The sequence below is a fragment of the Oreochromis niloticus genome, linkage group LG18 (assembly GCF_001858045.2).
Source record: "Oreochromis niloticus isolate F11D_XX linkage group LG18, O_niloticus_UMD_NMBU, whole genome shotgun sequence".
NCBI lineage: Eukaryota > Metazoa > Chordata > Actinopteri > Cichliformes > Cichlidae > Oreochromis > Oreochromis niloticus.
Genome location: NC_031982.2, coordinates 27916247 through 27943350, shown reverse-complemented (window position 1 = coordinate 27943350; position 27104 = coordinate 27916247). Strand labels below are relative to the sequence as shown.

The window sequence follows — 27104 nt, the reverse complement described above, 5'->3', positions numbered from 1 at the left end:
AGAACACAGAGGGGACAGTTTTTTTTCCTCATAATTATTTAATCACACATACATTTACATCATGCAGTCAATCCAAAACTGTGATCTCATTAACGTCCCGTCTCCGTCCATATCAGAGCCCAGCCATTTGTGCCCCAGTTCTCCAGGAATGATCCAGTACCTTGTCCACTGATGGAGCCCCAAAACTGTCCTTTTAAAAACTGACCAACTATTACACAGTAATAAAAAAAAGTGGCTACACTTTTAATTTAGAATTAATGCAAAATTTAATTTAGGTAAACAAGTATTTATCTTTTTGCTGTATTTATTCCCCATTTCGTATCCAGTTTTGGTGGGAGGTCAAAGGATGAACATTTTGAGGTCCACGCTGCAATGTCTCAGCTAAATCTAGAAGGTTACACAGAGGGTATAAACCGTCTCGATAAGACACCAAACACTGTCCTGTCATAGATGCGAGGGAGCTACTCCTCCCTGCATCTTGCAGAGTGTAATTATTACAACTGAATACACTTCAGCGACAACAAGCGGTTGTCAAAAACTTTTCTTCCCCTCCTCCACTCAAAAACAGCCACATGTGGAGTGTTTTTATCTGAGTGCAGCTAAAGAAGTGCTATTTTACACCCAGCTTTCCTGTATGGAGATAACAGGTTTTAGCCAAAATCATTTCCCCTCCTTTTGTTTTCCAGCTACATTCGTCCCACCAGTCTCAAAACGTATCCTTTTTCAGTAGAAGTTTCTTTGACCAGTCTTCCTAAAAAGCTTCAAACTCAAAACTTTGGGTCATATGTGATTTTTTATACAATCTGTGCACTTTTGTTAACTTTCCATTACAGCAGCTGCAGTAGATTTGATATAGAATATGACGTTTATATAAAACTAAACTAAACAAAAAGATCTGCAACATGTCTCAGCTTTTCAGAAAGAGTGATCAAAGAAAGAAAACACACACCGAGGACTTGACACCAGTGAAACAAAATGCAACACAAAAAGGAGGAGTGGGCAGGTACAACCACACCCTGATCACACCTGCCGGCCGACTGATATACAGTGTATTTTACAGTATATTGCACTTGCACAAGATGTTAGTGTTCTCATGCTGGGGTTACAATCACAACAAGCTCTTTGCCAAATGCAGTGGGGCTTCACAGGGTTAAAATAAAGATGTGATGGGAAATTAATAACAATTTAAAAAAACCCACTAAAAAAACAACAAAGAACAAAAACACAAAAAATCTACACCCCTGGTTAGATTTAGTTAAATAAACCCTTCTTCCAGATGATGACAGAAGATCATTGTGCAATTATAGACCCCGCTCTCCCTGACTGGCTGATCAGTGGCGAAGGTCTAACTCATCAACTGAACGATCCCACTCCACCCGCCCGGTGTTACCCCCCACTTTGAAATAGAAATCTACACCATCTATGGAACAAAGAAAGAGATACAGTACATAAAACCCAGCATGACACTCTGCAAATTTACAACTGAAAGGGGGCGCATACAGTTACAGGTCTTTTAATCTATAAGGTGTGGGGAGGGAAGACTGAAGAAGCGAGGCACCCTTGAAAAAGAAAACATGACACTGCAGGGATTCAACAGTCAAACTAGAAACAAGAACCAAAAAAAGAACGGGTCCTGAATACGCGAGTGAAAGGAGACGAGTTACCGACAGGGACCCAGCGAGGACAGGACGAGCATCGTGTGCTATTTCCATCTATACACTTGCAATCTATGTGCTCCAATGTGCAGAGAGATATTAAACAGCTTCCATTAACACGTCATTATTAACCACCGAGAGAAGTAAAAACAGTACATTTAGCTACGTAGCATAGGCTATGCTTAAAGGTGGAAGTCTGTTGTCTTAACCGGATCCTCCTCCTCTTTTCCCTTCATTCTACATTCTTTGCATCCTTCTCATGAAGCCACCATTAACGAGTATAGTTTTTTTTAACTTAATATTAAAAACAGTTGGCCTCCACAGGTATTTAGGTAAATACACCTACGGTACACTGTCGCACGTCTTCTTGGCTTTATTTTAATCCTTGTGTTTAGCCTCGTCTCTCCGGGGAAACGTGTGCAGTAGTGCCAATTTTACAACTGTACAACAAGATCAGACAGAACAGTAGTGCTCGACGCCATCTAGTCAATTCAAAACATTTTTTTGTACTTTTTTTGTATTTCCCTTAAAGAAGCATGTAAAATCTACCCAGAGAAAAGTGTGGTTAACAGCCAATGATAATAATAATAATAATAATTATAATAATAATAACAATGAACTGTACAGAGGTTAGCTTTATAGGGTCAAGCTGTTTCTCACTGTAGGGTCTCCTCTTCGTTTTTTTTGGTCTTTTTTAATATTAGGTGTTTATTTCTATGAATTTTTTGGATCTTTCGACCGTTACATTCAGCTTGGCACAGTGCAGAACTACTCGCACGACAGATGACGACAGACTGTGCAAAACGAAAAAGAAAAAAAACTAAACAAAATCAACAAACCCGAAGCTACACATTCGAGTCGCGTTGCGGTTTCGCTCGCCGAGGCTGCGCCCAAGACTGCGTTTGGTTGCCTGAATAAGAATATTATCTTGGCTTTTTGTAAATTAAAACGGTTGTCTTCTTTCTTTTATTATATCCAGTAAGAGAAAAAGAGATGAGTCATGATTAGAACTTCGGGGGAGAGGGAGGTGGGTAGGTGGAGGTGTGGTGGTGGGGGGGCTGGAGCTGTACAAGCTGGGAATATTTATATATATATATTTATATTTCAGAAACTCCTTCGTGGTTCCAAAGCAGCGACGAGGAGTCTGTTCGCTGTAATGGAATGACAGGTTGTCGGGGTGGGCGGGGGGTGATATTGGCTTCTTCTGTGGTGTCGTCCTTCTGTTCTGCTGCTCTTCAGCTACATATTAAAAATATATTTATATAAAAATTAGTAACGTGCATTACTGAAGGCAACTTTCATTTAACTTGAGACGAAGTTTTCAGTTGTACAATAAATAAAAATGATTTTTAACAGGATATCTTCAGTACTCCTGGTTATTAAAGAAAGTCTACCATGCCTGGCTTTAGGTGCGTTATCGTGTACTTTTAAGAATTGTTGTGTGAGACAAAAAAAACAAAAACAAAAAAAACCTAACAACTACAAACTACTTACTTCTTGTCAGGCTTGCTGCTGCCCCCTCTGATGGACACCGTCTGGCTGTTCTGGTAGAAGCCTCCTCCACTGCGGTTAATGTTGGGGTGGGTGGGGGATGCTACTGGCTGCTGCCCAGGCCTGATGGGTTTGGCTGAGGAGAAGTGGAAGACAAGTTACCTTTAGAAGCTGACTATTTGTTTATGACAGGCAGCCAATCACACAAAAGCTACAGTGAAGCCAAAACAGCTGTTTTTAGAGAGCTGAACTGAAGGACTTCACAGAGGCCCAGTATAAAATGAATCTGGATTATTTTGAACTGTCGATCATGCAAAGCTAATCTTAGAGAACTTTAGTGGAAAAAAAGCAGAGACATAAGCATAACAGGTTCCCATTAAAGTGCCTTTCAACACATAAAATCTAATCAAATGATTGAGAAAAAATACAAAAATACAAAAAAAAAAATACACCAACATAAAGCTATTTGCAGGTTTCAAAGTAAATTCAGCTTTCTATTTAAATGATATTCATATACAGGTTAGCAAAATCTTCTGCAAAACAGCAACACAACATGATGTTCTCCTTTGAGCCACCATAAAATAAAGATTTTTATATTCTGCCCTAAATAAAGGAAGAATGCTGAGGGGTGTTCCCCGCCCTGTTCATTCCTACTAACCAATCTGGGCTGAATGTCCCCTCCTGGCCATGTTCTTGGCTCTGACGGCCTCTTTGATGCGGTCCACTTCCTGCTGGTAGCGCTTGCGATCGCGGGCGGCGTTCTCCTTGGCTTCCTTCAAAGCAGACTCCAAGGCCTTGACCCGCTCAGCCGTAGCTCGAAGACGCTTTTCCAGTTTAGGAAGCTCACAGCGCAGGTCTGCATTATCACGCACCAGCTGTAGGACAATTTGCGTGATAACATGCAAATCATTTAGTCACTTTAGCTTCATACATAAGTGCCAACAAGGGAAGATGGGTTGAGCTACAACAAGCAAACAAAAATATGGCATGAACAAAAAACACACGTTGGTGTGCACATCTGTCTCGTACCTGTTTGTGAACCTTGGTGAGCTGTTCAAGATTGTTCTCAAGAAAGGAAATTTTCTGTTTCTGAGCTGCACTCCCACCTGTGTCATCCGAGTCCATCTCAGCGCTCTGCACAAAATAAAAAACAAACAGATGTGACTCATGAACAGAGATTAATATACACGCCTCCCATCTGTTACCACATCCATGTTTATTGCTGCACGTGATGTTTGGTGTGCTCTTTTTTTTTTTTTTTTTTTTTTTTAACTCAAAGTTCTTCTCTACAGACTTAAATATTTCTTGGTAAGCTGCCCGTCATCCTGTGAATGCTCACCTTTTTCACTCGGGTGGCCAGGTCCTGGACAAAGAGTTTCCTCAGGTTGTGCAGAGTCTGCAGCTCTTTAGCCTGAAATAAAAACAGTGTATTATAAACTCATTTGCAGGAATAATGAAACAAACACAGTGTGTTTCCTACAGAGCTGAATCCCACTTTTAATGGTAGTGTGTTTATATGCAAAAGTAAGTCACAAGCATGCCAAATAATGCTGTTCATAACATGCTCCTCTCAAAATATTTTAACAGCAGAGCATTTTGTGATAAATTAATCATGCAGCAATAGAATCAGCTGCCCAATGTTTCTTCTGCACCACAAGTCATCTTCAGCTCCACAGTACTGGACTGCAAGCTTCTGCTCCTCAGCCTCGGAGAGACCTCAGCATAGCACAGCTCTCCATCTGTTGTATGCTCTGATTAGAGTGGCCCACTAGCTTTCAGAGGACTTCCAGAGCTGAACAAAGACTACGGAGTGCTGCAGTCTAACACTGTGAGTTGGACTGTGGTAAAATACAATGACAATGACGACCACTACAGCAAGCCAGCGGAAGAGGAAACGGGGACTAGATTGCTACTGATTGCTAAATTTTCAAAATAAGATTGAGGGAGTTAAATATAAAAGCAGATGGCATCCTTCTCTTGGGATTTAAAAAAAAAATGCTAAGCCGAGTAGTCAAAGACACCTGGTCAGACTGTTCAAATCCATGTATTTTATTTATCTGACAATTTCAATCAACTCACCACTGTCTCTTCCAGACCCTTCAGGTCCTGTCTGGCCTGCTCCCTCCTGTCCTGCATCACCCTGAAGAAGAACAAAGGAACAATAATACATCATATAGGTAATTCTAAAAAAACAAAACAAAACAAAACTGCACGTTGACAGAGTTGTTTTTTTGTTGCATCTTGTAAGTGGAGAGAAAAACAAACAGAAAATGGCGACCAGTGGACAGTAAACATACGTGAGCTCGTGCAGCTTGCGGCTCTTCTCCTGATCGGTGGATTTAAGCTTCTCATGCTCCACTCTGAGCCTCTCCTGCTCCAGCATGATCTTCTGATTCAGACTAGAAGAAACAAAATAAATCATAATCAGAGTACGTCTCAGTCAACATATCCAAGTCCCGAGTGCACTTTTTCTACTCTTCTCATGAACCTCCCATCTAGTTAAAATTAAACTCTGCATAAATATTTGTTCAGCTGTGGGTTTCCATGTCCCACTACTGCATCTATGTGAGCACAGACAAAGACTGACGACAAAGGCAGCCGGACATTGTAAAGCCTTACTCCTGCAGCTCGGTGATGAGCTTCTCCTTGTTGTCCAGCTCATCTCTCAGGCTGCTGATCTGTTTCTGATGAGCTTCACGATGGGAGTGGATCTGCTTCTCCACTGCTTCCTGAACACAGACATAAACAGACAATCAGATTAAAATCTAAGGAAAGTTTCACTGACTAATAACAAGCAAAATGATAATGGGATACAAAAAGTTACCAGGAAGACATTTAGCATTAGCATGGGAGTATATGACATATTTTAGTAGCAATAGTCAGCCAAAAGCCGCCACTGAGAACATTTTATGTTGCATTTTATGCACCCACAATTGATCTCACACTATTATATGGCAGGACAAAATGAGACTCAAAGGACCACTTGTTCTTAATGTCTCTTCTGGCCATCATCAGCTGATGTGAAACAGCCATCCCAGTAAAGGTAAAAACATACACCAGCACAGAAATAAGACAATAAAATTAAGAAATAGAAATTAAGAATAAAATACGTGAGTGTGTAATTTTAAAATACTTCCCTAAAATAAAACTTTGATGTTTTTTTGTTTTTTTAAACATCCTGTTTATTGGGAATGAGGAACATACCTTGACTTCATTGGCAGTCTGGATCTCGTTCTCTTTCTCCATAGCATGGACTTTCTCTGCATAACAGAAAACAATTCCCCATTATTCACTGACATCAAAAGGACAAAGTGCTGAATGCATACTACAAAAGATCCTCAAAGTAAACTCATTATTTTCTGTAGGTAACCACACTGAGTTTAACCAGCCGTGAAAGCTTGTTTATTTCTGCTAGACTGCACGTCGTCTTTAAGCAGACTTTGAGTGAGTGCCAGTGTCGGTGCTTTAATTTCTGCCCTTCCCTCACAGAGTGACATACCTTGAGCACTGATCTTGACAAGTTCCTCATTGAGAGCGTCCACATTTTCCTCCAACTGCCTCTTCTTCTGCTCTACATTTTGCAGGTACTCAGTCAAGGACTTGATTTTAGCCTCGTGCTTTGGACAAAGGAAAGAGGCACATGTAAATACATAGGTGCCAGTGAAAGCCGCGATTCACTGTGCCGTTTGTGGTTCGTTTCCACATACCTGGGAGATGCGTAGCTGGCAGGCGGCCAGTTCCTTCTCGTTCTCATCCATCTTCTTGTTGCTTTCTGCCTGGGTTCCCTCTAGCTGCTTGCAGCGTTTCACCATCGTCTTCACTTCTGACTTCATCTTGCTGATGTACAGACGGGCCACTGTAAACTCCTCGTCAATCAGACCGCTGCCACCGTCGTGTTGCTGAAATGAAAAACGACGTTAAGACCACATAGTGGAAAAAGAAACGAGAAAAAGAGGAACAAAAACTGGAAAAGATGGATAGAAGCTGAACCAGAAAGTGTAGAAATCAGCTCAGTACCTTAATGTCATTGCTGCCTACAGCGATGCCAATCTCAGCTAGGTCTTTAAGCAGTGATGACATCATTTCAGTCACCCTCTTCTTCTGGTGGTTGGACATCTCCTTCAGCTTCTGAAGCTCCGAGTCCAGAGATGACAGGATGGACTGCAAGAAAAGAGAAGGTCTTAATACAAAGTCAACTGCTGCTGAACTATTCAGCACTAAAGTTGTCACTGCTCCTCCTTTTCTTCTCTTGGCTGATCCCTTTTAGGGGTCACTGTAGATAAACGACTTCCATCTCACCCTATCCCAACCCAACACCAACCCTCTGCACTTCCTCCTTCACTACATCCATGAACCTTTTCTGTGGTCTTTCTCTTTTCCTCCTTCCTGTCTGCTCCATCTTCAACATTCCTTTGTCCAATAGTCACATCTGTCTCCAAGCTCTTCAGCCTGAGCTGTCCCTCTTGCTTCTTAACCAATATTTGAATTTAATTCAGTGCTATTCTCTGTAATACAACAACACAAGCAGTGTACTGGTGTATGCGTGTTCATCTTTCCCTATCAGGCATCTCTCTCTCACTGTGTTCAAGTGTAGCACATGCTGGGAATATTTTATTGCACTTGCAAGCAAAACTTCTGCAATTAATATTATTTCAGCTGTATGTGAGCAGGTGAACCTATAATTAATAACAGCAACTAGTGACCTACAGACTCTCACACCGAGCTAAAATGAGAGAAGCACAAAGACTAGACAAATGACACTAATGCATTTTATGTTATTTATTCTATGCAATTAGCATACTGATAGATATCAATTCCATAAACTTATGTTATTTTTTATATATGTCTGTTAGATTAAAAAAAAATAAAAAGTCAGGAAAGCAATATCCAGACTGATTCTGCTATACAGACACAAGAATGATTCCCAGTCTGCAAGTGGAAAAAACTGGATCAGTGCATGCCAATTAAAGTTTCCTCCACATTCTCTGACCCTGCACACAATAACTTATGTGGCCAAAAGGCTACTACTACAGGCATTGCTCCCTCACTCCTCTGCTGCTTTTTCAATATGTTCTTGTAGACAGGCATTGAGACTTATTTGAGGGTGTAATTACCTTTGTAAAATCATAAATTAAATGTTTTTGCCTTGAGGCACATAATAAGAATGAAGGCATTTAGTCAATCTGCCAAGTACTTTTCCACTTTATGGAACATGGTTCAGTTACTTACCGAAATAAAGGGTCTGCAGCACCAATTAATATGCGCATGTTTGCCGGGGTGAATGTGTCAGTTCTAGTTTTTAATCCCCGCAGGTTTTAAAGGCTCTAATTATAGTGCTCTGTGTCTGTGTGTTGCATATTAACATGGCCACAATAAAGGACACGTAAAAGGCAACCGAATGAAATTAAAGTATCACTGAGCCTATGAGCATGCTGATATCTGTTCCGGGCTCACCGATTTCTGGCTGAGCTCCTCACTGATGGCCTCAAACTCCTTGGTTTTATCCTCCACCTCTTGGCTCTTCTGGTCATAATTGACAGCCAGCTCTTCCAGGGCCTGCAGCACCTCCTTCACCTCCTCCTTTGAGGCTTCGTTTTCAGCCTGGAGGCGGTTCAGCTCTGCCTGGAGGTTCTCGTGATCACGGCGGGAAGAGGCTAGAAGCTGGATGAAGGAAAAGCAGCTTAACTTTGTTTTATTCTTTTAAACGTGTCATTGCAACAATAAGGAAAGCTGACTGCATTTTAGGTCCAATAAAAACATTTTTCATAGTGATTGACAGCTTCACATCTTTCCTCACTCCTGTGAAACTACAAAGATCACAAGTTCACTCTGCATCTGTGCCTCCACGCCACCTGTTAGACCTCCAGTACTCACCTCCTCCTGGTCCAGCATCTGCTGTTTCAGCTTCTCAGCCAGCTGGCTCTGCTGGTTGATTTCCTCATCCTGTAAAGGGTAAAGACAGACAGCAACATCAGCATTTAGGCCAGGCCAAACACCACAGGTAGACAATTACAAGGTGAAAGACCATTGGTTAAACAAAGAATGGTCTGAATGATTAAAGGAACATTTTTCTTATTTAATAACTGAAGATTTTCAAAAGAATACTCAGATTTCTACTTTCCAATGAAAAGGAAGCAGAATAAAGTCTGAAGGGACTAGTTATTCAGTCTTTAGTTACAGATATAACTTCACTGTTGTTCCATTTTTACATTTACTATGTAGTAATTGTTTAAAACCTGTCACACACAATCCAGGTTGACAAACACACCTTATCATCCAGCTGTTTATAGAGTTTGGCCAGCTCTGCTTCACACTTGTCCTTCTCCACGTCAGTGAGGCGAACGCCGGGCACGTTGGGTGTCGAGGCCGCCTTGTCGTTTATAATATTATCCAGGGCCAGCACCTCGGCGTTGGCTTTCTCCTTATCAAACTGCTCCTCCACTGGCACGCTCTCACCTGAGGAGGGGCAGGAAAATGTTCAGTAGATGTAAGAAGAGTTGTTTCTCTCATGCGCTGCACATAAACAGCACTGGGAAAGGATTAGACGACAACCTCACCATTTCTCCAGCGGTTCAGCTCATTCTCCAACCACGTGATGGTATTCCTCAGGGTCTTGTTCTTCTCCTTCTCTCGCTCATACTTCTGCTTCCACTGCTCTGCTGTCAGCTCAATGTTCACTGTCACTGTGTTCTTGATGGTCTTTGCTCTGGATTATGAAGAAATACATTTTTGTTTTGCACCAAAGAAAAACCTCATGCAACATTATTTATTACAAGGAAAATAGCACATAAATGTACCATCTGGGACTTGACAAGTATTTTTTATAACTTCACATTCTGCTTTGTTATAAATCTGATATTTATAATTAAATTTTCTAATGTAGTTGCTTAATTTATATGAAAAAGTTTTCTGTAATGTCAAAGTGGGACATGAAGCTGATTTCTTTTGACAAAACCAATGCAGTTGTAAAATTTCCATCAGCCTACTGACCTCTGCCCGAACATTAGGGTGGATTTGGTTTCAGCCTCATTAAAGGAGGAAGGTGAGCAGCAGATGACAATGGTGGTTCGACAGTTACCGCCCAGCGAGTCCTGCAGGATACGGGTCATCTTGCTGTCTCGGTAAGGGATGTAGGCCTTGAAATGGGCAACAAAAAACATAGAATTCAATGACAGAAAAACACACTTGTATTAAAACACAAGTAAAACACCAGCTCCGCAATTAGTCCCATAAACATGAAATTAGGATTAATAATAACTAAATGTTTTATAGTCATCACATATAGCTCAATTCCCTGAAATAAAATTAATAAATAAAAGCTTTATAGAAAAAGAACAAATTTTTTTTAAAACCACAGCACATGTGTGGATATTCTGAGGTCATCATTTAGTGACTAATATCAGTCACAGGATAAGATATGCATCAGGTTCTCAGAGAAGGTGGCATTGTCAACAGAGATACTCAACCTCCTTTCCGACAGAGGACACTTTTGAAGGACAGGTGCAGTCAATTAATATATTTACCAGAAATTAAACAACAAATAAAAAGTAAATAAACATTAGAAGGCCTGGAAGTCATCCTTTTTCAATATGATTTACCTACAAATTTACAGAGCATATTAACAACACTAACTAGGTCAAATTTCTTATTCTTTCGGCCCCTCTCCTATTGGAGTGGCCACAGTAGATCACCTACTTCTCAGCCCATCCCTAACACCTTTGTCTGTCACACCAAACCTCTGAGGTCTTCCTCTTTTCCTCCTGCCTGATCTCATCACACACAAAGATAGCAACCAGTCCTACGTGTTTCTGGACTCAGTCACTCAATTTGAGTCATACTGAATAAAACATTAACCCTTTAATGTTCTGCTCAACCATTTGGTAGGGCATTTTGAGTCCTTATATTGTTCTGAAACGGCACTGACATTAACTTGCCTGAGCAAGTTCTACCATTTGGTCTACCAATTGATTTTTAAAAGAATCACTTGGATGTCAATATGTCCTTTAGTGGTTAGCTTTTTCAGTTAGCAATGACAAAGCTAACCACTAAAAGACATATTGAATGCTTCAAATGTGGAGTCTGTTTGGTGAAAATGTCCAAGTTACGTACATTTTTTGGGGCATGGCCTAATGTCAGAGACTTAACTGAACATAATGAAGTAATATGATAAGATAATAAATTTTTATATTGGTCAAATAACATTCTAAAACACTTACAATGGAAAGGCTTATATAGAACCTTTAGGACAAGTTTCAGAAAACTTGACCCCTTATCTCTAACCTTGAGGTCAAGGTTAGAGGCATCGTTTTGCCCGGCAGGTTGACGACAATACCCCATCAGCCTTTTACAGCTGAGAGTTAAAAACCTTTATCTGCCTATATTACAGGTCTCATAAGTTTAGAAAAAACAGACATTTAAATAATAACTTGATTTATGACTCGCATTTATCCAAATGGCTAAGCTGAAACAGCCTCCTATACGTCACACTCCTACATACAGTAGCGGTAAGCAAGACATCTGTGGACAATAGTTCATTTGTTTTACACCATTGCCCGCCTCAGGTTGTTTACAAAGCCAAGAGTCTCAACATCAAACCAATCGCTGATCAAAATGAAAAGGGTGAAATCAGAATGAAACGGCTGAGTCAAAACATTGCTGGGAGAAACGTTTTTGCTTTTTTTATCTGCTTAAGTGTTACTGCAGCACAAAGAACCTGTAGAAGGCTGAAAATGCTACTTTCACATCAAGATCACAGAAAAGGAGTGTGGTTTTTCAACAAGCACACCAAGCCTGGGGTCGTGCAGCTGGGTCAGTAGTACCGACTTTGCTTCTGTTTGCTACAATAATAGTAATGCCTGTCTGCTTCAAGATGCAACAGAAGCATGAGGCAAAAGAGCATAGCCTGAGGTTATAACAGATTTAATGCTTATTATTCTGAATACACCACATTATGCTGTGAAAACCCAAATTATTTTTCATAACGTTTTGAACCAAAGACAGACCTCAAATGTAAAACACCTTTACCTCATCAAATGGATAATTATTCATCCAAAATAAATAATAAAAATCCTAGACACGATCAAAAAATACTCATAAACAGACCTCTTAAAAAGGAGAAATTTAGGGCTGTTCGATATAACGATATATATCGGATGACGATATAAAAACGTCTATCGTTTCATTTTACGCTATCGTTTGTTTCGTGGTGTCGCAAAATAAACTGTTTACGGCAATATTTTTTCATTATTTTGATGGTCACTGTAGTGGCTATATTAATTTCCTAAAGTTCTCTCTTTCTCTTATATTTAATATAACCACACTACAGACGGACAAGCGCTTGTTTTTATGCGTTGTCGTTAGCAACAACGACGGTGAAACCACCTCGTGTCCGCTTGTTTATTTTCCACATAAACCTTTCACAATAAAGCTCAAGATCCTGTTGAGACTTTTCAAAATAAACTGAATCACGTGAAAGATGCAGAGTATTTACGGATGAGAAGCAAAAAAGAGCCGCCAGGTGCTAAAAAATAAACCTTAGACTCAAACGTTAGAACAGGCTTTTCCCCGCAGCACGCTGTGTAATAAATACTCACAAAGAAAACGGCGGCCGTTACAACCTATGTCTAAAAATGTATCGTTTCATGCATCGGTTAAAACACTCGACTCCAGGTACGCGACGCCCAGCTGGAAACACTTCACACAAGTCGAGCTGCCCGACATTCACAGAATTTACAGAAAATGTCACATTTTTGTGATTTATATCGTTATCGGACGATAGATGTCTTAATATCGGGATATGAGATTTTGGTCATATCGCACAGCCCTAGAGAAATTGGCACACACTTCAAGCATGCTTAAAAGCAGGGCTTTTCATAGCATTTAGGGAGCCGGTATATGATTGAGGGCCACAAGGGAACTTTTGGTAAATGCCTCAAATGCTTTGTTTTTTGGGTAGTTTTTGCAGGTTTGTAGTTTTTCAGTAATTTGTGAGGTGACTATTACATTCTTCGACATCAACTGCATTTGTACGTGTTAGGAACGTAGGACGTTCAAGTTTAAATGGAAGAAAAAAAAAAAATACTCCTTTGCTTTGTTCTACACTGCTGAATCACAGTAAGAGCTAACAGTCTAAAATCTATAACAAAGTAGTACTGACCGTTCCTTCAGCCAACGCAGAGATGACATTTCCCAGGGATGACAGGGACTTGTTTATGTTCTTGGCTTCATCCAGCACTGCTCCCTCGGCACCTGTTTTACTGACCTGAGAATCACAGGGAATAAATAAAGTTCAATGGCCAATGAAAAGAATGGATTGTAGCCTGAATTATTTGCCACTACATGTTAAAAAAAACAACAACAAAAAAACAAAAACATAGGAACAATTTACAATTACAAATTACAATAATTTATCACAAAGTTACTGCTAGAGCAGAATGAATACCACTGAGGCCAATATGTAAGAAATGTTCCAGCTTACCTTTTCACTACCAGCCAGATCTACCAGGTAGAGTTTTCCACTGAGCTTCTGCTCTGTTTGAGTATTCTCCTGTTTAACGTTGATCAGGAAGATACTGTGACTCCTGGAGCTGTGCTCGTTCATGTCTGAGGGAGAGGCGACATTTGGTCAGACATCATCATTCTATAAAATACAAAATCTACAGTAAATAGATTCATGACAGAGGGTGGTATCTTACTTGTAACTGCTACATGTCTGTTAGCTTTGCCTTCATCAATTGTATCCATGACCTCATCTGGGCTGCAGACAAATCTCTCAGTGCAGCCCTTTAAAAAAGGAAAACATGAGGTTAGACTCTTGGTCTTCTCTTTCCAGCAGGTTTTACCAGTTTGTTGAAATCTGATATATATGAGTAGGTCTCACCTTGACATAAGGTACTCTGTTTTTGTCTTCATGCACTGACAAATTGGTCTTTGACACTGGAAGTAAATTGGAATAAATCAGTCTTACAAACTAATTTTGAACTACAAACACTTTGAAATGGAAACATTTAATTCAAAGGAATTATAAAAGACAAAGCCATGACATTAGAAAGAATCCTGACATGAAATCTATAGACGCAACAGAAATGGCAGAGAAAAAGCCTTTAAAACCAAAAAAAAGGAAACCAAGTGTTTTTTGTTTTGTTAATATTTGACTGGTTTCTCTGTATATGTACATTCCAGTGACCAGTCAAATTAAATTTAATTTCAAAATTACTGTCTAAATTAGTGCCCTGTGGCATTTCACAATGCTACCAGTGGCATGTATTGAAACTTATGGGCCCATTATACTAGCTGTTCCTGCCCTGGCCATATAAAGGCCCTTTATCTGACCAGAAAGTTCTATTATTCATATCTTCATGTGCGTTCACTCTTCTGCCATTTCTACATCTATCTTCATTGTCTTGGACTTCTAAACCATTTCCTTTTAGATCGTTTACAACAAACAAAGCCGGAAAAACCCACTCAGCAAGAAATATGCCGACCTGTAACTTTTTTTTTTTTTTTTTTTTTTTTTTTTTACAATTAATAATAAAACACCTAGTTTATTAAAAAAATGACGAGAAAACCTTATTATGCAATGTAGGGCAATATAAGAACTGGGTACTGTGAGAAATTTAAGGCACAGCACAACTCACACAACAAAACACCGTGAGGATAAGCTTCTGCAGCTCATTTTGATATGAATATATAGTGTGTAGTTATACTGCATAGCATAACATGCATGCTACGCACTTGTGTAGTAGTGATTTTTGATAATATAGTGCATCTTGAATTAAAGATGGCAAGTTTCTTTCTTTACCTTTACCTGAAATTTTCACTGAGACAGTGAAGATAGCAATTCAAGATACGTAAAACAAGGCCACAAACTCACATGTTAACAAGCTTGCTAGACCTCAGTAAGCATCAGTAAAATCACTTGTCCTGACTCTGCATCCTCATGCAACCAACTAAAAACTGCCCCTTCCCTTTGGCCATCTTTCCATTTCTGCTATCTTGAGTCAAGATGGCAGCCACTTGGTAAAGGAAGTATACACCATCCCACTATTCATAGAGCACTTTATAAAGTTGTACCTGATAGTGTAAACACATATGACGTGTGTAAGCATGGAAATACGTGATGAAGATAAAATAAAATACAAATAAATAAAATAAATATTTCTCTTGAAACAGCCTGCTGCTATGCTCAGTTTTTAGATGTTTTTATACATTGTTGCACTTACAAAATTACCTACATTTGCAATTCTGTACATATACAGCTAACAACTGCCGCACCGTGCTTCTAACTGCTGCTCATTAATTTCCATTTCACAGACTCATCCTGTGACACGTGGTACCAAAGTTTGGTACAATTAGAGGAGATGAGAAATGTTTGACACTTACCGTCCAAAAGGTCCCGGATCTTGTCTAAGTAGATTTCAAAATATGAAACCTGTAAACAGATGAACAATCTCATTATACAGAGCTTCAAACTGAAGGAACAAACTAGACAATCCAGATGCACACTCATCGATCTGCCTTACTCTAAGAGACAGATGTGCAAAGGTCTGAAGAGTGTAGTTTGTAATTGTTTTTTGGATCTTTTTGATTAAATGATTTAATTCATTTCTTCACACATACTTCAAATACAGCAGCAACAGACAGTTAAAATCTGGTACTTAGTACAGTTTCACAGTAAGGGCTTTAACATAAGAGCAGAGCTCAAAGGAGGTGGGTCAAACAGGAAATATGACATTGCAGTTCAAAGCATATCACCCTTCTCCATCTCTTATATTGTCTCAGGCAAAAGAAATGCAGAATAACCGCAGACTACAAAAAAAGGAACTAAGCAGCTTGTCTCTTGCACTCATAGTCTCAGATCTTAACCATATATCTGAAAATGTAACTTCAGTTTTAAAGAGTAAAAACTGCACTTTTTATAAGAGCTTTTTTTTTTTTTTTTTATCTGTTGGATCACTGTACTGTGCATCCCGTCTTCTTACTTTGATATGAAACTCCAGGTTTTCGTCCATGGAATAGATGTAGTTGAAGATGTCTTGCACTATCCTGGGGATGATTCCCATTGAATCTGTGTCATGGAGATTCCCCTGGGAACACAGAACAAATTACTGCAATGTCTCAAAGTCAAATGAAAATTTTATTGAAGACAAGACTTGGAGGCCATCCTTACCTCCATGGTGTGTGTTTTACCAGATGATGTCTGCCCATATGCAAAAATTGTCCCATTATAACCCTCGAGAACATCTACAAGAAAAAAACAAACAAAAAAAAAACTCGGAACTTAGTAAAGCAAAGATTCAACGGACCTGCTGTATAAATGCCTGTAAACAAGCAAATATAAAATGATTACAAAAATAAAAGCGACCCCTCACCTTTTACAATCTTTTGGGCACAGGCGTTGTACACTTGTTCTTGTGTTGTATTTGACTGAAACACTCTGTCAAACATGTAAGGTTTACCCTGCAGGGGGAAAAAAAAAGAAGAAAAAAAAAAAGGAGGAGGAGTATTAATGACACAGTAAAAAAAAAATGAAAGCCAATAATCTGCAATCTCTGAAAAATAAACCGACGTGTGTTTTGTAAACAGATGTGTGTACAATAACTTCTTTCACTAACAGACACAATAGGAATTCACAACAGACCATGTTCCCACCCAGAATCGGATAGGTGTTTCCTGATGGAAGCTGTCCAGCAGGTTGTAAGTTATACAAACTTACAAAAATGTCCAGCAGCAGCAGCTTAGATTTATCTACAGTAACTCAAAGATGGACATGGGGACCCACCACACAATATTATTTACTTGGATTACTAAACAATACTTTGTTACAATAAATAACACAGGAGTAATTAGCTGCTTATCCAAACAGTTACTTGCTACAGATGTTCTGCACTTGGTGACGGTAGTTCTTCTTCTGCAGTCTTTCACAGCACCGTGGAGCAGCCCACTAACCGCCTCTCCACCTGCTGCAAAAGTTCTGTTTTTTGTGGCCTTCTAGCTTACAACATAAGGCCTACCATCATGATGGTACATGGTGATGTCAGGGTGGACCCCTGATTGTGACACAAGAGACTCGCCAGAACATGGATCTGATCAGCCTGCCAATAGCAGAACACGACAACAGAAGGACCAGAGCTAGCTGGTAAGCAGTAGCTGAACCTTCAAAATAAGAGTGGCAGCATTGTTCACCAGTAAAATCATTAATGGTTATAAAGTCTACGTGTGGGGAAATACTGTTAATTGTACTTTAGGTGTGTTTCATCAGTTGTTAGGTGTTTAAAAGCAATTTTTCCCCAAACACATTTTCCTTTTTTTTTTAAGAGAAAAAACTGAAAGATGCCAGGAAATGTATGTGAATAGGAGGGATGACATCTGATGCTGGACAAAATAAATAAATAAATAAATAAACCTAAACTAAAACCTTGGCGGCTTTTATACTGTTGTATTTTTTTACTCTCCACCCAATTCATTCTTTGTCAGCTGCACTCTAGTTAACCTCTAAATGCTTGCATCTCCCACCTAATATAGCTTTTCTCATCCCACATCTCTCTCCCAGCATTTGAAATAAACTAAAGTACACCCTGAACTTTTAGTGCTAATTTAAGAGCTATCCTGCTTCAAAAAAGCCAAGTGTATCTCACTCTGATGACCCACAGGCTAGTCAAAACTTCAAAGCAGACTTTCAGTCAGATAGCAATCAATAGCTGGCAAGATGACGAAGTGCAAGATGAGGAAGAAGATGATGAACCGCAGGGCGATAAAACTAATGCTACAAGCAAATCTGAAGTTCAGCTGGAATGGCATGCTCTCTCTGAAGGTTTGGATCTCTCATCTTGTTTTCAGCCGTACAGGCGAGGACGTAGCTGTGATGTGTTAACAGTCTGAGCACAAGAGAGCCTCATTAGTGATAGCCCAGGTTACAAACAGACATGGCAGCAGGTAAGTTACTGTCAGATTCAGCGTTAACACCTGTTTAGGAAGATGAAAATGTCGACAAGCAGCTGGTGTCACCTTGAAGGCTCCACTTACTAGCTTACTAGTTTGAGGCCAGGAATAAAAGCAAACACATTCACTACTCAAGGTGAAGTCACAAATACTTCATAGCCTGGCAGCAAACGCAACAGCCTGTTTACCAGTGTTGGAATTATTCAGATGACTGCAGCTGTGCTTAGATGTCCTCAATTTGCACACCGGCTCATAATCCCCTCCTGACAGACGGTCACATCTAAAGCACAGCTCTGTGCAATACCTACCGGCAGCATCTTAAGACATTTGTAATTCACTCCAGTTAGCCACATCCCGGAAACTGACCCAAAACAAGAGTGCTGAGCCACTATCAGGACTGCCAGACGCTGTCAGCAAACAATAGAGCTTGACTTTAAAGTCCTCATTGTTACCTGCACTTATGTCTAATGGGATTACTGTCTGAAATTGTAACTGCAGTGAAATGTATTGTTAGAGTATTTATGAGTGCTCTGTCACACCCCTTGCTTCCTGATGGTTTTCTATGAGACGTATTAAGTTATATCTTAGACAATAAAGCTACAGTTAGCTTATTCTGCCAACACCCAATGCATCTTAATATTTTAAGCATGATACAACCATGGTTTCCCCCCCCCCCCCCCCAAATCTGGATTTTTCTTACATATGGCAGAAAAAAAAATAACAGGTGCTGACTGCTTTCACTCTTTTCTGTCATCTGTTTAAGTGCTGCTGTCACAAGGACAGAAAATCTTCAAACCATTTCATACAATTTCTGTTTCAATTTGCTCCTTTTGCATATTTTTTAACCTGATTTCGCTGTTTTGTCCAGTTTTATTTTACTTAGCTTATCTATGTTATTTAGATTTTTTTTTTGTTACGGTTAATGTTTTGGCTGCTAGAACACAGTAAGTTCCCATGGTTTGGGATAAATACAGTATATCTGATTTATCTCATCTTACATGTTGCATAAGCACTTATTTATCCTGTGTTTCTCCATGCTAGGGTTTTCAAAATTAAATACATAAATATCAATACTCCTGTATTAACTGATACTAAAAATTTATATCAAATTAAAATACACCTTTGCAAGAGTATCGATACCAACAGTGGCCTCCTCCAGCCAATTCACAACTTCACACAACACTGCTGCAGATAGACGATGAACATTATCTATGTGTTTATTCTTAACTTTTTCATACTGTTCTTCTTCTAAAATAATTCAAATATTTGGAGAGTAAGTATTTTTGGTGTTTGTGACCTAGGTATCAGTGCCTACGTTCTGAAACATATTTTACCTTCACGATCTGTGATAAAATGATCCAAATACTCTGTGAGAACTTCTAATTACTTATTTTGTTAACTCTAACTTCAAATTGGGAAAAAAAATTAAAATTAACAGGTTAAATTAACAAGTTTTCGAGAGATGACTTCGCCATTACTTCTGTTACAATCTTCCCCTTTGTGAAAACAATATGGTATCAAATATTTCCCGAGGTATCAGTACCGAGTTTCAAATTCTAGTATTGTGACAACCCTACCACACACATCAATGTTACTTGGGCAGACCATCCAACAATACTAGCAACTCATTTTAGCTTTTACATGCGTAATCGAAAAGTTCTCGTTTTAAGAGTTTAGTTGCTGCTAACCAGCTAGTCCACATTAGGGCTGCCACGATTAGTCGACTAGTCACGATTACGTCGACTATCAAAATCGTCGACGACTGATTTAATAGTCGACGCGTCGTTTGAAGCTTTGTAAGATCACAAAAGACGCAGGAATAAGTAGTAGGATTTAAGAGTGTAATAACGGACTGAAACAGAAGATGGCAGCACTGCATGTACAAGGATGCCAGCTGCCGTTACACTCCGAAGAAGAAGAAGAAGCAGTGTCCCAGAATTCATAGCGCGGCCCTGCTCAGTTTTCAACAATGGCGGCAGCTAGTTAGTTTTAATATTACTCTTATTAATCTTTCTGGGTCACAAAATAAACGTTTAACATATTTTCAGGAGAGAATGTAGCTGTGTAAACCTCAAATATCTGCTCAGTTTATCAAGACACCGCATATTTTCAAAAGCGCTCCGACGTTTTCGGAGACGTCTGTTACCCACTAGCTCGATAGCTAGCCGGGGGCAAGGCTCACTAGAGCCCGTGAGAACACCGGACTCCCGGCAAATCGTTTTCTAACCCACCACCGTCTTTCGCTACTCAGGTTAAACATATATAAGTCACTTAGATAACTTAAAAATGTTATTGTTTGGCCTTTTTTTAGTATTTTATTTGTTCCTGAGTAAATCGGTTTGGCTGAGATTAAAGTTATAGTTTATACACGGCTGAATAAACGTCAAGCAGACAACTGATTATCAGAAGTGTGAGATGCTCGAGAATATACTCCGGTGTCCCGTTATATTTTAGATAGCAAGGAGTTTATTAAACTTTACCGAAACAATCTGTAAATCTCATTAAATTTAATAAACTATCATCTTGTCTTTATTTTTAGTTAGCACATACCCTAAACACTTAAAACTGTAAGCTAATGTTATATAAGAGCAGATGCTGCTGGTGCAATAAGCTGTACGTTTTACGTCCAATGGATGCATGATCCGATTAGTCGACTAATCGCAAAAATAATCGGTGACTAGTCGACTATCAAAATAATCGTTTGTGGCAGCCCTAGTCCACATCATGCCAAGATCGGGTTTTCCTACTGACTAGGAGTCCTAGGACGTAGGACCTACTTCAGTGCTGCCACCTTACTCTACAGTTTGTGTCTGTCCTTGGAAATTCTATGTGAGCTGGAAGGTTCCTCTAACAGCAGGTGAAGGACCAGGTGTGGTCATGTTGAGCTCACCACATTTGCAGAGCAGAACTATCCACCAACTGCCACCAGCAGCTCACTTGAGAAGCATCTTATTATAATGTTTAGTCATTTCCCACTGGGAAAAACAAACAATTCCAAGAGGTGAAACTAGTGTGTAGCTCTTTATCCACCACACATGCACTCATATGTAAGTGCATATCATTTTTTTTTATACAACATTTCCTTTTATATCCTCTTTTGCATAATTTTCCTCCCATTTATCTTTCACGCTTTTGCAGTACTACACTTTGTAAAAGTACCTCAAAGCTGTTCTTGAGGGACATCTGAGGCTAATGTATGAAAATAGCAAAAGTAACAGCAAAGGAAGGGGGTGACGACCTGATCTTTCTGTGTACCACTGACGGAGAACGAAAGCAAGCATGAATAATTCACCTGCTGCACACTCACACTAGGATGGCAAAGCTTTCTTGGCAAATCGAGCTAGTTACGACACCCATACCACCTCATCTGGAAACTTCATCTGCCTCTCTCGCTTTCAAGCCAAAAGACTGGGACTACCTAAAAGTGAGCTACAGGGGAACTCTAAGCACTATCAAAATGGTCTGCACTGGTCTAGCTGCTTCTCTTTACAGCTGGAAGTGTGGGCACTGATGCTGAGGTATCAGTCCCAGCTCAGAGTCCACGCCCTGAATTGTTTCAAAACGGACATAAAGTATGAGCTAAGAGCATCTGCAAAACAAAATACATCACCATAATAATTACCCTCCCCACCCGCAGTGGTTGCCCAGCGCCCACTTGCTCCGATTGGTCCAACAGCTGGTAACCAGGAGAGAAAAACACCAGGGGATTACACAGGATCCCTGAGCTGCTGCCGGTCCTGTACTTCTCGAAGCAGATTTACCAACAGAGACGATTCGCTTCTGGCTCGCAACACTTGCGTCTCTCACAATCTCTACTGGTATTTTGCCACTATGACTGGCACTCTGAACTGGGCAGGGCCGCATCATGCCTTAGCTGCACAGACAGTGTGCCTGCTATTAGCTAGAGGCCTGAAGTCATTGTCAGCAAAACTATTCAAGAACTCAGCACACAGCTCTAACGGCCATCTCTGTTTTTGCATGACAGGAAATGAATGGCTGTGTTGTACTCTACAATCACCACCTAAATTAGTAGTTTTACTCAAGAAGACGTGACTCAAATTCACGACAAGTTTCTATTGCCTTGTAATCTCTCTTAAAGCTGTATTTCCATTGGTGATCATATCATGAGGATAGCAAAGTCCACAAAGAGCGAGGCAGTTTGCCAGCAAGAAAAACTAATATTTAACCATGTTTTCTTCAAATAATCTGCCACTCCCTTTCACCTGTTGAGCATACACTGTAAAATTTAAATGTCAGTTCAGGTTTTAGGCTGTTTGCTTCTTAATTACAAGTAACTGTGAAATACATAAAGATCAGGTAACTTCCTTTTGTGTAGAGGCATGCAATGGCAGGACATCAAGTTGTGTGAACAGCTCCTGCTCTAGACATGCTTTACAGGCCTGTGATGACAAAGCATCAAGTGCACATTATTTGCAAATGGTTCTCAAGTCAAGTTCTTTGTTGGTTTAGTAAAATGGAGGTAACATGGTACTGCAAGGCATTTCCTTCTTTTGTTGTGATGGTAACTGTTCCAAAGCCTTTTATCCTTATCAAGTGAAAGAGGGCTAATTAAACTAAAGACAACAAACTGTAGTTTAAACATCCTGAAAAGAAAACACATGGATTTCATTAAAACCATTTATAAGATAACACTGCAGTGTGTCCAGTCACTTTAGTCCAACAGACTACAACTGGCCTGCATGAAAATGGACATTTCCACTCCCAGTTATTGTGTGTCCACGTTTCCTCTTCCTCATTCCCACCCTCATATCCAATACTCTAATAAACTTCAGCATGGTCTGCAGAAGGGTTGGTTCAACAGCCAGCTGGTCGGCTAGCTGATGTTAGCTCTAATTAAGCTACAGTATTAATACTAGCCAGCTAGCCGAAGCCAGCTAATCTGTCAACTACCAGCTGGCCTAGCCTGCTAGCCACTATCAAATCAAAGCTGGCTTACGCTTTATGCTGACGCAAACTGTTCATAATTAATAGAGTTATCGTTACAGATGCACACCTATGAATAATTTATATCGTTATAATATTGCAGTTTGTAAGGGATGGGACTGGCAAGCAAGCGCGCGGCCGCCGGCGACATTTTAACCTGTCGCTGTGTTTGTGGCTTTGTTGAATGACAGCTCGCTAGCAATGACAGGGCAACCGCGAGTGGTGACATTTTTATGACAACAACTACTGGGCTTTGTTTCCGAAACGTGGAATTAAATCCTGCCGGAGTCTGTATATAAAATTAAAGCTGAAGACATAGCGCGTTATATGTGAGCCACTGAATCGAGGCGCCAGCCGAGGGCCAGCGAAACAACGCAACCGTGAGCAGGTTAGCGCCGCTAGCTAACAGGCTAAGGTGCTAACCGCCGTCACCGAAAGACAAAAATGGCGTATGGCTGCCAGTGCCTGAGGGCTCTGTCAAACAGGTAGCAACACAAATCAACTCACCCCGATAATGCAGGTATCTTCCCCTTGAAACTTGGGAATGTACTTGTCGCCCCTGGTCACTTCGGAGCTGTTCAGGGGCCTAAAACGGCACATCACTTTGATGGTGCACTCCGCCGGGTCGGCCATCTTCCACGGTTCACGAATGGAAATTCACGAGAAGAATTAAAGTATATACTGGATCTCAGGGGCGGCCGTGAGAGGCGAAAAGGGAGGCCGAGCCCCTCTGTCCCAATCTCAAGTTCTAGAAAGGGCGATGATCAGTTGGACATTCAACAAAAATCCTTGTTTTTCCACTCAGTCACTTCCCCCCGTCCTGTTAGGAAGCCATGATACCGGTGGATCAGCGGCTGGCCACCTCACCCCTCCTGCTACCGTGGATGTGGATCACAATGACGTCACCCCGGCAGGCGCTCCCCTCCTTACTGTTTTTCTGTAATGAAATCTCCATTAATCAGCAAATGCACACAAAAACTCACAGCAGCTGCCCAAAGTATTTAAAGTATTTGTACCTTGCTGCCACTTTTCACTTGTACTTAATTTCAGATCATTTCTTGTAGTCATCACTCAATACTTTGTATTTTAATTTAAAAACATGCCACACCTATAATTATTTTCAATAGATGAGAAATTAGAACAATATAGAAATCAATCAGCATTAAAATGATGTATGAATAAAACTGGTGACACAGCAGATGCAGTAGTTAGCTCCGTCTCCTCGCAGAAAGAGGATGTTGTCAAATCCACCTGTTGGCTGAGTTCCTTTTGTGTGGTGTTCGCGTGTCCTCCCTCAACCTGCGTGTGCATCCGTTCTCTCCAGGTTACACTAGCTTTCTCACATAGTCTGAAGATATACTTGTTATTTGGTGAATGTGCACAATCATTCAACTAAACATTCAACCATCAACCTCCTTGAGCCACAGTTGCACACAACCACAATAATGTTGTATATATTATGATATTACTATAAAACATACATCATAAATTAGTTTTGGTCTTAAGCTCAATAAACACCCCTGTGTTGCCATAAAAATGGCATTCTCATACACTTATAAGATTGTCTAAAATTTACTTTATGCCTCAGAACCTCAGAAGGGAAAAAAATGGATGTGGAAAATGTTTCTATATAATCGTCCATCGTGCTTTTAAACCTCTGTAACCCATGTACATAGACTATAAATGTGTCAAATTAAGCATCATTACATTAGACTTATTCTTCATTCTTAGATTTGAATGTTTCACTGAATATTTATGAGTTTCAATAAAGCAGACAAAATGTATTTATGTTCCACAGTATGGGAGTCTTGTTTATCTAATCTGCCAGGGAAATATTAGGAACAGTAATGCTATTGTTACTTCCGAGAGAGGAAAGAACTACGGCATGCTGTGAAGGTTGCAGCTGTGAGACCTCCTCATAACTAAAAATTCATCATGCCTGACCTCACTCAGCAGATGCCATATAATGGAGCAAAAGCCATGGCAAACCGCTAGCGGCTGGACACATTTTCAGGCCACTCCCTGAAACACTGAGTGATATCCTTTTTCATGTTAGAGTGCTTAGCTAATCCAAATACCAGTTCTACTGGCCCACTTGTGTGTTCACAGAGGGATGAAAGGGTGTGGCACTGCTGTGTGAGCTAACAGGGTAGTCTGGCTATAACTGAGCAACAAGTCCGCACAGACCACATTGTCGACTGTCTACTATACTGGTAATAATAACAGGAAGGGCTATTGAGTCATATGAGCTCTTATTATGTCCCTCTTTATTCAGCTAAATCTGGGATGAGTCTGGCCTTTCATGGCATTTAAAAATGAATGCCTTTACGCCTAAATTTGATTGAAACATTAAAGGTCAACAGTTGTCTTTTGATGCTATTAAAAACTCTTAAATCCATCCTAATTTCAAAATGTTTACCCACTGAATATCCTTGTGTTGACTGGAGGTATGAATGGTACAAAGACATGAAAGTTTTGTAGCTATTTATATCACAACTAGCCACTGATTCAAAAATCGTTCTTTCTTTTGTAAATTTGATCATTTTGATTTCGCATAGTATAATGGTGTGGTAGGACTGTTGCCTCACAGGAAGAAGATTGCTGAGTTTGATATACCGTCTGGCTGAGGCCTCTCTGTGTGGAGTTTGCATGCTTTCCATGTCTGTGTGGGTTCTCTCTAGGAACTCTGGCTTCCTCCCACAGTCCAGACACATCCAGATTGTGGGAATAGGTTAAGTGGTCATTCCAAATAGTCCACAGGTGTGAATGTGAGTGCAACTGGTTGCTTGTCTCTCTGGGTGTTAGCACTGCAACAGACTGGCAACCTGTGCAAGGTATACCCCGCCTCTTGCCCTATGGCAGTTTGGATAGGCTCCAGCCTAGGAAGAAAATTGATTAATGGAATTTGATAATCATTTATTCTGATAATAGTATCTGTATTATCAGACAGATTCCAACTTTAACTCCAGGTACACAGAATACTATTACTAGATGTCATTTGATAATATATATGTAAACACATAAAAACGTATATTCCAGCCATGTGCATCTACATATACATGGATATCATGGTGAGTTGCAGCATGAGATTACTGTATTAGCCTCTTTCCAGTGAAATGTCTTGTTTTTAAAGTGTTGTTTGAGACGTTTCCAGAAGTGTCCATGAGGAAGAGATGTCCTTTCACATTTCAAATTATATTTAGAATCATTTTTCAATGACCTGATGACCTTTCACATGTCATATCATCTAACCAGGAAGTGAAGCTCATGAGATCAGTCTCTTTTTTGGGAATATCCTGGGCTCACAAAAGCCTACAGGAATTTTTTCCCCAAAAGTAGGAGAAACCCAATCTCCTGGACACAACCCATGTAAGCATGGAGAGAACATGGACACTCCACACAGAACGGTCCTGCCTGGGTTTGAACTCAAGCTCCTGCTGTGAGGCAGCACTGATCCACCAAATGTTTTTCAGAGATTTTGCTGGGTGGCACTGTAATACACATTTATTTGAGCCCCCTGCCTCTCAAATCACATGTGTACTGAAGAGCTCAGCATCCAGCTAAGCCTATTAGTTGACAGCTGTGTCTTATTTATTGCAGTCATGTAGTGTGTAGGTTTAGTTTCACTGCAAATGCTTTAGGCTTTAGGCATAAATGTGTTTATGAGTGTTTACAAAGGAGAAAACAACAACACTGTCATTCATTGAGTTACATCCACTCTTTCTATGGGAAAGACATAAATTCAAAATGGGTGATATAAAGTCTGTCATACACCTGCCTCATCATCATGTGGTGAAACTGGAAACTAGAGCAACAGTGTTTTTCAGATCTTTAAAATGACATATTGCACTGTAGAGATACTTTAACATCTAAACACATTAAACATTTTACTTAAATATATAATAATTAGCATCAAAATATATCAAGAGAAGCAAAAACACTCATTATACACAATGTCAAATTTCAAAATAATAGGTACTATTTCATCAGTTAACGTGGCATCTGAGTCTAATTTTGGTTAGTCAGTTATCATGAAGTACAAAGTATAAAGTGCAAATCCCAAAAAGTTGATTC

The 27104-nt window shown here is 40.0% G+C and overlaps 1 protein-coding gene across 1 annotated transcript; it reads right to left on the bottom strand.

Annotated features, from left to right (window-relative positions):
* Window positions 1-18: 18 nt before the first annotated feature.
* Window positions 19-23933, bottom strand: LOC100700741 (kinesin-1 heavy chain). Its single transcript, XM_003447482.5, has 26 exons — window positions 23538-23933; window positions 16517-16604; window positions 16315-16388; window positions 16127-16231; window positions 15528-15576; window positions 14026-14081; window positions 13841-13928; window positions 13624-13748; window positions 13303-13407; window positions 10137-10282; window positions 9704-9852; window positions 9415-9602; window positions 9021-9089; window positions 8601-8807; window positions 7164-7307; window positions 6854-7045; window positions 6646-6763; window positions 6351-6406; window positions 5766-5875; window positions 5444-5545; window positions 5226-5286; window positions 4486-4557; window positions 4176-4280; window positions 3805-4021; window positions 3150-3282; window positions 19-2894 (listed from the first exon to the last, which is right to left on the bottom strand). The coding sequence occupies exons 1-26, from the start codon at window positions 23661-23663 to the stop codon at window positions 2891-2893; spliced, it is 2889 nt and encodes a 962-aa protein (XP_003447530.2). The 5' UTR covers window positions 23664-23933; the 3' UTR covers window positions 19-2890.
* Between the last annotated feature and the right edge of the window lie 3171 nt (window positions 23934-27104).

Bases quoted from the DNA above. Each gene is read 5' to 3' on its own strand.
- LOC100700741 (XM_003447482.5), bottom strand. From the start codon at position 23,663: ATGGCCGACCCGGCGGAGTGCACCATCAAAGTGATGTGCCGTTTTAGG. The intron at 15,577-16,126 runs GTAAGAAGACGG...ATCTGTTTACAG, and splicing joins ACCTGGAGTTTCATATCAAA to GTTTCATATTTTGAAATCTA. The intron at 14,082-15,527 runs GTAAGTGTCAAA...ATTTACTTCCAG, and splicing joins GATCCGGGACCTTTTGGACG to TGTCAAAGACCAATTTGTCA.